Source organism: Hylobates moloch, unplaced genomic scaffold (assembly GCF_009828535.3).
Source record: "Hylobates moloch isolate HMO894 unplaced genomic scaffold, HMol_V3 SCAFFOLD_12, whole genome shotgun sequence".
Taxonomy (NCBI): domain Eukaryota; kingdom Metazoa; phylum Chordata; class Mammalia; order Primates; family Hylobatidae; genus Hylobates; species Hylobates moloch.
Window position 1 is genome coordinate 100,995,348 of NW_026652287.1, and position 11,303 is coordinate 101,006,650.

Genomic DNA, 11,303 nt, shown 5'->3' on the forward strand with positions numbered 1-11,303 from the left:
CGGACTCCTGGGTCTGAGGGAGGAAGGATTAAGTCCTGGACTCCTAGATCCTGGGAGAAGGACCAGGAAGCTTGGGCTCCAAGGAATAGGGTCCCAGACACTGAGGTATCTGAGGAGGAAGCGAGTCCAGGCCCTGGCTCCCTTGTCGCAGGGAGCTGCTGTCCTGCGACTGCCTGCCGGGAGGAGGTTAAGGCCTGTGCTGCTGCCCTGCAATGTGCCTGAAGCTGAAAGGAGGAAGTTACTTTCCTGTGGCTAGGAGAGGCCTTGGGTTTAGTAGTGTGGCTGCGATGAGACAGTTTACAGCCTGAGGGAAGAACTGGGCACCTGGTTTCTAAGAGGGCGGGCACTTGATTCCTGGGGGCCATTAGGACAAGGAGGTGAAAGCTGTAGGTTTTGCGAGGACTAAAGAAGCAAGTTGGTTTTCTGGAGTCTGGGGCATCTGGGATCCTTCAGGCTAAGGGCCCAGGGCCAGAGGTCTGACCCCTTATAACAGGACTGTGATGGGCAGGCTTACACCTGTAATCCCAGCACTTTGGGAGGCCAAGGCGGGCGGATCACTTGAGGTCAGGAGTTTGAGACCAGCCTGGCCAAGATGGCGAAACCCCATCTCTACTAAAAATGCAAAAATTAGCCGAGCGTGGTGTGGCGCACGCCTGTAGCCCCAGCTACTCGGGAGGCTGAGGCAGGAGAATTGCTTGAATCCAGGAGGCGGAGGTTGCAGTGAGTCAAGATTGCACCACTGCACTGCAGCCTGGGTGACAGAGCGACTCCGTATAAAAAAAAAAAGTAAAAAAAAAAAAAACAACCAAAAAACAGGATTGTGAGGCCTAGAGAGTTCGGTGGAAGGGCTTGGGGTTCCTACTGGACAGTTGGAAATCTGGGGAGCTGAGTTTCCCAGAAGCTGGGGGACCAGCTGGCTGGGTTTTGGGGAGAGAAGGTGGAGGTAGATGGATGCAGTCTGCAGGAGTGTGGAGGGGGAGGCTGAAACTAAGCTTTTTTGGGTTGCAGTACTCCAGTCTTAAATCTCAGGTGGGAGTTAGACTGAGAGTGAAGGCTGCTAATCTCCAAGGTGGGGGGTAGGGAGAGGAGGGGGCTGCTGAGAGTTTAGGCTCCTTGCCAGAAGGGAGGGGAGGTCTCGGTTTTCCATGGCTGGGATCTCTGTGAGAAGAATGCTTTATCAGGAGGTTGGAGCTCTTACTAGATGTGGGTCCCTGAGAATGGAAGCCCAGGGAGGTTGGGTCGTTTAGAGGTTGCAAATGTCTAGGTCACTGTTTGATGGAAAAAGGAAGTTTGCTCACAGGGTCTGGGGTGCAGAACTCTGAATACTGAAAGAAAAGGAAGTTGAGAGATGGGGTTTTCAGAGCCTGTGGAAGACAGCCGTTTTGTCCTGACACTTGGATTGTGGCAGGAGGCAGAAGGAGGATGCTTTATTTTTTATTTATTTTATTTTATTTATTTTTATTATTTTATTTTACTTTTTGAGATGGAGTTTCACTCATGTCGCCTGGGCTAGAGTGCAATGGTGCAATCTTGGCTCACTGCAACCTCCACCTCTGGGGTTCAAGCAATTCTCCTGCCTCAGCCTCCTGAGTAGCTGCGATCACAGGCGCCCGCCACCACACCCAGCTGATTTTTGTATTTTTAGTAGAGACAGGGTTTCACCATATTGGCCAGGCTGGTCTTGAACTTCTGGCCGTAAGTGATCTGCCAGCCTCGGCCTCCCAAAGTGCTGGGATTACAGGCATGAGCCACTGCGCCCAGATTATTTTATTTTTTTTGAGGCGGAGTGTGGCTCTGTGGCTCAGGCAGGAGTGCAGTGGTGCGATCTTGGCTTACTGCACCCTCTGCCTCCCGGGTTCAAGTGATTCTCCTGCCTCAGTCTCCTGAGTAGCTGGGATTGTAGGTGCACGCCTCCATGCCCAGATAATTTTTGCATTTTTGGTAGAGACCGAGTGTCGCCATGTTGGCCAGGCTGGTCTCCAACTCCTGACCTCAAGTGATCCACCCGCCTTGGCCTCCAAAGTGCTGGGATTATATGCGTGAGCCACTGCACCCAGCCTATTTGTAATTAAAAAAAAATTTTTTTTTTTTGAGTCAGAGTCTCACTCTGCCTCCCCGGCTGGAGTGCATTGATGCATCCCAGCTCACTGCAGCCTTGACCTCACAGGCTCAAGCAATCCTCCCACCTCAGCATCCCGAGTAGCTGGGACCACACGCACACACCACCACACCCAGCTAATTAAAAAATTTTTTTGGTAAATGAGGTCTCCCTAGGTTGCCCAGGCTAGTCTCCAACTCCTGGGCTCAAACAGTCCTCCTGCCTCAGCCTCCTGGAGTGCTGGGATTACAGGCATGAGCCACGCCCATGCCTGGCCAGAGGGATGGTGCTGTAGAGTACAGAGTGCTAAATGGCTGAGCTACTGAGTCCCTGGGGGAAGGAGGGAAAGAGGGAAGCACGGTATCTGGAGTGGGAAGCAAACAGTGTAGTTGTACAGTAGTTAGGTCTCGAAAGAGAGAAGAATCTCTTGGGAAGGAGGAAAATAGGTGCCTAGACTCCTGGGTTCTGATACGGGTAGGGGAGGAGTGAGCCTTGAACTGGAGGGGACAGGCTCATCCCTGTATGCCCAGGACTGTCCCCCATTTGTAAACCCAAGGCTGGGCGCAGTGGCTCACGCCTGTAATCCCAGCACTTTGGGAGGCCGAGGCCAGTGGATCACCTGAGGTCAGGAGTTCGAGACTAGCCTGGCCAACATGGCAAAACCCCATCTCTACTAAAAATAAAAATCAGCCAGGCGTGGTGGCACGTGCCTGTAATCTCAGCTACTCGGGAGGCTGAGGCAGGAGAATCACTTGAACCTGAGTAGCGGAGGTTGTGAGCCAAGATTGTGCCAGTGCACTCCAGCCTGGGCCACAGAGCAAGTCTCTTGTCTCAAAAAAAAGAAAAGAAAACCCAAAGCCCCACATCTTGGGAACTCCCTACTAGAGCTCATATTAATTTGTCCCTGGGGGAGGCAATGGCCAAGGGACCTGGATTCCTATGTTTGTGACCGTATAAGGACACTGTCTTTCCCTTTTTTGCAGCCATGCCAGTGACGGTAACCCGCACCACCGTCACAACCACCACGACGTCGTCTTCGGGCCTGGGGTCCCCCACGATCGTGGGGTCCCCTCGGGCCCTGACACAGCCCCTGGGTCTCCTTCGCCTGCTGCAGTTGGTGTCTACCTGCGTGGCCTTCTCGCTGGTGGCTAGCGTGGGCGCCTGGACGGGGTCCATGGGCAACTGGTCCATGTTCACCTGGTGCTTCTGCTTCTCCGTGACCCTGATCATCCTCATCGTGGAGCTGTGCGGGCTCCAGGCCCGCTTCCCCCTGTCTTGGCGCAACTTCCCCATCACCTTCGCCTGCTACGCGGCCCTCTTCTGCCTCTCGGCCTCCATCATCTACCCCACCACCTACGTCCAGTTCCTGTCCCACGGCCGTTCCCGGGACCACGCCATCGCCGCCACCTTCTTCTCCTGCATCGCGTGTGTGGCTTATGCCACCGAAGTGGCCTGGACCCGGGCCCGGCCCGGCGAGATCACTGGCTACATGGCCACCGTGCCAGGGCTGCTGAAGGTGCTGGAGACCTTCGTGGCCTGCATCATCTTCGCGTTTATCAGCGACCCCGCCCTGTACCAGCACCAGCCGGCCCTGGAGTGGTGTGTGGCGGTGTACGCCATCTGCTTCATCCTAGCGGCCATCGCCATCCTGCTGAACCTGGGAGAGTGCACCAACGTGCTACCCATCCCCTTCCCCAGCTTCCTGTCGGGGCTGGCTTTGCTGTCTGTCCTCCTGTATGCCACTGCCCTTGTTCTCTGGCCCCTCTACCAGTTCGATGAGAAGTATGGCGGCCAGCCTCGGCGCTCCAGAGATGTAAGCTGCAGCCGCAGCCATGCCTACTACGTGTGTGGCTGGGACCGCCGACTGGCTGTGGCCATTCTGACGGCCATCAACCTACTGGCGTATGTGGCTGACCTGGTGCACTCTGCCCGCCTGGTTTTTGTCAAGGTCTAAGACTCTCCCAAGAGGCTCCCGTTCCCTCTCCAACCTCTTTGTTCTTCTTGCCCGAGTTTTCTTTATGGAGTACTTCTTTCCTCTGCCTTTCCTCTGTTTTCCTCTTCCTGTCTCCCCTGCCTCCCACCTTTTTCTTTCCTTCCCAATTCCTTGCACTCTAACCAGTTCTTGGATGCATCTTCTTCCTTCCCTTTCCTCTTGCTGTTTCCTTCCTGCGTTGTTCTGTTGCCCACATCCTGTTTTCACCCCTGAGCTGTTTCTCTTTTTCTTTTCTTTTTTTTTTTTTTAAGACGGAGTCTCACTCTGTAGCCCAGGCTGGAGTGCAGTGGTTCGATCTTGACTCACTGCAACCCCTGCCTCCTGGGTTCAAGCGATTCTCCTGCCTCAGCCTCCCAAGTAACTGGGAGGACAGGTGTGAGCTGCCGCACCCAGCCTGTTTCTCTTTTTCCACTCTTTTTTTCTTATCTCTTTTCTGGGTTACCTGTTGGCTTTATCTGCCTGTTTTGCAACCACCTTCTCCTGTGTCCTTGGGAGCCCTGAGACTTCTTTCTCTTCCTGCCTCCACCCACCTCCAAAGGTGCTGAGCTCCCACATCCACACCCCTTGCAGCCGTCCACGCCACATGCCAAAGCATGCCTGCCCACCCTCGCTGTGCCTTAGTCAGTGTGTACGTGTGTGTGTGTGGGGGGGGGGGGGGGGGGGGGGGGGGGGGGGCCCCCCTTTCCCCCGGGGGGAGGGGGGGGGGAGTCTTCCCCCTTTAATTTAAAAAAAAAAAAAAAAAATATATATATATATATATATATATTTGGAGGTCAGTAATTTCCAATGGGCGGGAGGCTTTAAGCACAGACCCTGTGTCCCTAGGCCCCACCTGGCACTCACCCTTGCCAGAGATTGGCCCCAGAATTTTTGCCAGGCTTACAGAACACCCACTGCCTAGAGGCCGTCTTAAAGGAAGCAGGGGCTGGATGCCTTTCATCCCAACTATTCTCTGTGGTATCAAAAAAAAAAAAAAAAGGAGTCGGGGCCGGGCGTGGTGGCTGACGCCTGTAATCCCAGTACTTTGGGAGACCAAGGCAGGCAATCATCTGAGGTCAGGAGTTCAAGACCAGCCTGGCCAACATGGTGAAACCACGTCTCTACTAAAAATACAAAAATTAGGCCAGGCACAGTGGCTCACGCTTGTAATCCCAGCACTTTGGGAGGCTGAGGCGGGCGGATCACGAGGTCAGGAGATCGAGACCACGGTGAAACCCCGTCTCTACTAAAAATACAAAAAATTAGCCGGGCGTGGTGGCGGCGCCTGTAGTCCCAGCTACTCGGAGAGGCTGAGGCAGGAGAATGGCGTGAACCCGGGAGGCAGAGCTTGCAGTGAGCCGAGATCGCGCCACTGAACTCCAGCCTGGGCGACAGAGCGAGACTCCGTCTCAAAAAAAATACAAAAATTAGCCGGGCGTGGTGGCGGGCACCTGCAATCCCAGCTACTCGGGGGACTGAGACAGCAGAATCCCTTCAACCTGGGAGGTGGAGGTTGCAGTAAGTCAAGATGGCACCACTGTGCTCCAGCCTGGGTGACAGAGCGAGACTCCAGCTCAAAAAAAAAAAAAAAAGGAATCGGACGAAGAACCACAGGATGTTGAAGACAACTGTCTGAAGTATTTGTGAGGGACAGTGATGTGGCCCTCTGTGTTAAAAATAACGTGTCCTGCTGCGGCAGAGAGAAGAAGAAAATGGCCACTGCCAGCTTTCAAGGCGAGATCAGCCTTTTTTGTTTTGTTTTGTTTTTCTTTCTTTTTCCTGGCCATGAGGACAAAAATCACTGAGTGGCCCTTAAAGAGGGAAGTTTCTTTTCAGCTGTTCTCTTTTGCCCGTAGGTGGGAGGGTGGGGATTGCTGCGTCCTAGCTAGAGGAATGGCTTTGCTTGAATGTGTAGTGCACACGCACGGGTGTTTCTGTGTGCTAGTTGCTTCTTGCTGCTTCCTGCTTGTCTGGGACACACATGCATAACGTGATATATATATATATATATATATAAATGTATAAATATATATTTTATTTTTTTTTAATTCCCTGGAGCTTTTGGTTCCTATCAGTTCCTATTGTTAATCGTAAAACCCTTGTCCCTTCCCCCATTCCCGTATCCATCATGTTCTTTTTCTTTTAAATATCAATATAAAGTTAAAAGAAGGACTTGTGCTTTCTTAATGAGGAGGGCGGCCGAGCACGGTGGCTCACGCCTATAATCCCAGCACTTTGGGAGCCCAAGGTGGGCGGATCACTTGACATCAGGAGTTTGAGACCAGCCTGGCCAACATGGTGAAACCCCATCTCTACAAAAAAAAAGAAAAAAAGGCGGGGAAGACTCTCAGGGGCAAGGGCCAGATTCTTGGGTCTAGTGGGAGAATGGGGTTGGTGCCAAGACAACCTTGGCCTCATCAGAAGATACTAGCTGAGTCTGGGTCTTCTAAATGACTTCCTCAAACCAGGAGGGCTGGGTGGGATAGAAATGAACTAGACTTCTCCCTCCTTGGAGTCTGTCCCCTGAGCACTTCACAAATGCAATGTCCCAATTTGAGTGAAGGAGCTTTCCTCCCCAGTCACCTCGTCCTCCCAGGCTCCCCATTTCAGTAATTGCCTCTCAGAGCTGAGCACATGGTGGTACCTTCCCCCCTCTACTCAGTCAGTCCTTCATCAAACACTGTCTATTCTTCCTCCTAAATACCATTTCTACCGCCCTCTTCTCCAGGTTCCTGGCCCAGCTCAAGTTCCATTTTGTTTCACCTGAGCTATTGCCCCAGCCGCCTCCTCCTCCATCCCACCCTGGCTCCAGAAGGATTCTTCCATCATGCAGATCTGATCCTGCCCTTCCCTGCTGAAGTCCTTCCGTAGCCCATTGCCTATAGGCACTATCAAAGCCCCTGGGTCTGGCCTTCACGATCTGATCCCGCCTACATTCCCATTATCAGCTCCCTCCTTACCCTCCAATCTAAGCCTCTGAATATACCTGGTCAACAGAAGACCTTCATAAAGATCAAATGAGCTACTGCAACCAATCTCTGTCCCACAGAAGGCCATCTTGTCCATTTCTGTAGGGTCCAGCCCTTTGGGGCTTAGCAGGTGTTCTCCCTGTGTGCAGGGATGAGAGATTGTAATAAATAAAGGCACAAGACAAAGAGAAAGCAGCTGGGCCCGGGGGACCACTACCATCAAGACTCGGAGACTGGTAGTGGCCCGTAACAGCTGGGTGCGCTGATATTTATTGCATACAAGATAAGGGGGCAGAGTAAGGAGGGTGAATCTTCTAAGTGATTGACAAGGTGAAGCAAGTCATGTGATCACAGGACGGGGGCCCTTCCCTCTTAGGTAGCTGAAGCAGAGAAGGCAGCATACGTCAGCGTTTTCTTTCAAGAAAGATCAAAGACTTTAAGACTTTCACTATTTCCTCTACTGCTTACTACTATGAACTTCAAAGAGGAGCCAGGAGTAAGGGAGGAGCATGAAAGTGGACAAGGAGGCCGGGCGCAGTGGCTCACGCTTGTAATCCCAGCACTTTGGGAGGCCGAGGCGGGCGGATCACGAGGTCAGGAGATCGAGACCACGGTGAAACCCCGTCTCTACTAAAAATACAAAAAAAAAAATTAGAAAAATTAGCCAGGCGTGGTGGCTGGCGCCTGTAGTCCCAGCTACTCGGAGAGGCTGAGGCAGGAGAATGGCGTGAACCCGGGAGGCGGAGCTTGCAGTGAGCCGAGATTGCGCCACTGCACTCCAGCCTGGGCGACAGAGCGAGACTCCGTCTCAGAAAAAAAAAAAAAAAAGAAAGTGGACAAGGAGCGTGACCATTGAAGCACAGCACCACAGGGAGGGGTTTAGGCCTCCGGATGACTAGGCAGGCCTGGATAATATCCAGCCTTCCACAAGAAGCTGGTGGAGCAGAGTGTTCCCTGACTCCTTCAAGGAAAGGAGACTCCCTTTCGCGGTCTGCTAAGTAACAGGTGCCTTCCCAGACACTGGCATTACCGCTTGACCAAAGAGTCCTCAAACGGCCCTTAGGCGGGCGTGACAGAAGGCTCACCTCTTGCCTTCTAGGTCACTTCTCACCATGTCCCTTCAGCACCTGACCCTATACCCTCCGGTTATTCCTAGGTTATATTAGTAATGCAGCAAAGAGTAATATTAAAAGCTAATGATTAATAATGTTTATAATAATGATTGATAATTGTCCATGATCATCTCTATATCTAATTTGTATTTTGACCATTCTTATTCTATTTTCTTTGTTATACTGAAACAGTTCGTGCCTTCAGTCTCCTGCCTGGGCACCTGGGTAATCCTCTGCCCACGCATTTCCCGGACCTCAGGAGAATTACAAATACACAAATAAATATAAGCCCTACAAAATTCCCGGATCAGGCCTGGCGGGTGGCTCACGTCTGTAATCCCAGCACTTTGGGAGGCCGAGGTGGGTGGATCACGAGGTTAGGAGATCGAGACCATCCTGGCCGACACGGTGAAACGCCGTCTTTACTAAAAATACAAAAATTAGCCGGGCGTGGTGGCGTGCGCCTGTAGTTCCAGCTACTCATGAGGCTGAGGCAGGAGAATCGCTTGAACCTGGGAGGCGGAGGTTGTAGTGAGCCGAGATCGCGCCACACTGCACTCCAGCCTGGGAGACAGCGGGACTCCGTCTGAAAAAAAAAAAAAAAAATTCCATGATCAGCCGGCGCGGAGGCTCACGCCTGTGGTCCCAACACTGGGAGGACAAGGCGGGAGGATCGCTTAAGCCCAGGAGTTCAAGACCAGCCTGGGCAACACAGCAAGACCTCGTCTCTATTAAAAAAAAAAAAGTTTTAAAGAAAATTAGATGATCACACAACCCGCTATCTGCATCTACATCCGCAAAAGCAATTGGGGAGAGATACCGCAAGGGAGGGAAGGGTTCTCCTGGAAGGGGAGAAGGAAGGGCCAGCTGGGGCACACACTCTCGTTGGATGAGGAAAGGCCTCCTTTTCATTTCTGCAGCGTCCACTCTTGAGCTCCAACCCACTCCATCGCTGTCTTCTTAAAGGACGCCTCGCCCACCCTTCTCTCCCATCCCATGCCTGAATCCCTTCTGGAAGGCATCCGAAAGAACAGCTATAGAACTCTGGGGTGACACGTTGGTTAACTCGGGAATGAACTCAAGGACACTGGACTAGAACGTGGTGGGATTCCTAGGTCGGTTTCGGGGCCATCCCCGCCGCCTATCCTTCGCCCTAGGTCACCTGGAGGTGGCTGGAAGGCCAGTGGACTCCACATTTAGGGAGAGTGGTTACAAGAGGACTCGGATTCCCCCACCTGCCCTTCGGCTTTGGGAATCCCAGAAAACCCGCCCTGAACCCCTAAAAAGTCCCAGAGAAGGTGTGCTGGGGGTCCAGAGTCCCTCCCAGGCGCCGCCGCAGCGTCCCGCCCAGCCTCGCGGGGCACGCCGGGAGACGGAGTTCTCGGTCGCGTGCCGAGAGTGGCTGGTCCGCAGGCTCGGACTACCAGTCCCAGAATGCACTGCGCCCGCAGCCCGGGGCGGGCCGTGGTTGCCCCTGGCAACAGAGCGGGTCTCCCGGGAGCGGGGACTGGGAAGCGCTCCGGAACCGGGGAGGCTCAGAGCCCGACTAGCTAGAGGCGGGGACGCGGGTAGAGCGACCAAGAGGTGTGGAGGCCGGAAGAGACTGACCGCGCCGGCCCTCGGAGAGACCCCCTTCCTGAGAAGGGGCGCACAGAGAGGATGCCGAAGCCAGCGAGATCTAGAGAGAGGGAGACAGGGATTGAATCACAGAGACACTCAGAGGGAGGGAGAGACCCCAAAGACAGAGAGATTCACAGGGCCAGAGAGACACGTAGAGTGGGTCAGAGAAGAGGACAGAGACATAGACAGAAAAGACAGGAGGGCGAGAGACTGAATCACAGAGACACAAGGAGAGAGGGAGAGACCTCAGAGATGGAGAGAGACTCACAGGGCCAGATAGACACATGGAGTGGGTCAGAGAAGGGGACACAGAGAGACAGAGACACAGAAAAGGGAAGAGGGAGAGAGACTGAATCACAGAGACACAGAGAGGGAAGTCTCTATCTAGAGACCCTCGACAGAGATTCAGAGAGCCAGAGACCCAGAGAGATTCATAGAGACATATAGAGAGATTAAGAGAGCCTGAATCACAGAGATTCACAGAGCCAAAGAGACAAACAGAGAGATTCATAGAGCCAGAGGCACAGAGAGATTCGGAGAGTCAGAGAGACATAGAAAGAGATTCATAGAGACATAGAGATTCATAGAGCCAGAGACATAGAGAGATGCAGAGTCACAGACACATAGAGATTCATAGAGCCAGAGACAGAGATTCAGGGAGTCAGAGAGACATAGAGAGACATTCATAGAGCCAGAGACACAGAGAGTCAGAGAGACAAATAGATTCAGAGAGTCAGAGACACAGAGAGACTGAATCACAGACACAGAGGGACAGGGAGATCCCCAGAAACAGAAAGAGATTCATAGAGCCAGAGAGACGAATAGAGATTGGGTCAGAGAGAAAGGGACAGAGACAGAGATAGAGAAGAGAAGAGGGAGAGAGACCCCCCTAGCACCAGAGAGAGAGAGATCAACAGAGCGAGAGAGGGACAAGCACAGAGAAACAGATGGAACCAGAGAGTTATAGGAAGAGACAAACAGAAACAGAGACGGAGTTGCAGAGCCGGAGGAAGGGAGAGAGACAGAGACAAAGACGGGTGGAGGTGAGGAGAGAGAGAGAGAGACAGGGGCAAGCATTTAGAGAGTGACTCCCAGAGAGGAAGACAGAGATGGACTCCCAAAGAGATCAAGTTGCAGAGGGAGGGAGAGACAGAGTCGCAGCCTGAGAGAGAATAGAGATTCACAGAGCCAGAGAGACACAGAAAGACAGGGAAAGGAACAGACTCAGGGAGACAGAGGCGGAAGAATTTATCAGACGTAGAGGGAGAGAGAGGGAGACTGATTCACAGTGAGACAGACCAAGACCCCGAGAAGGACCACGACACCAAGACCCAGAGATGGCGACAGATACAGACGGAGACATACAGCAGAGAAAATAGAGAAATAGAAAGAAATAGAAACAGCCATTTCTCGGAGACAGGGAAAAGAAAACAGATCCACTGAGAGGCAGAAACAGAGACACATCGAGAAAGCTCGCTCCAGGAATAGAGGGAGAGGGACAGAGGTCACGAGAAAGACACACGCAGGCAGAG

At 52.8% G+C, this 11,303-nt stretch overlaps 1 protein-coding gene across 2 annotated transcripts in view; it reads left to right on the forward strand.

Moving 5' to 3' along the window:
- MYADM (myeloid associated differentiation marker) overlaps positions 1–4,748 on the forward strand; it is an 8,401-nt gene extending 3,653 nt beyond the window's left edge. For both annotated transcript variants that reach the window (XM_032171057.2, XM_032171056.2), the window contains exon 3: positions 3,082–4,748. In XM_032171057.2, the coding sequence (XP_032026948.1) occupies positions 3,084–4,052 (969 nt within the window). In that variant the 5' untranslated portion in view covers positions 3,082–3,083 and the 3' untranslated portion in view covers positions 4,053–4,748. The remainder of the gene's footprint in view (positions 1–3,081) is intronic.
- Positions 4,749–11,303: the final 6,555 nt, after the last annotated feature.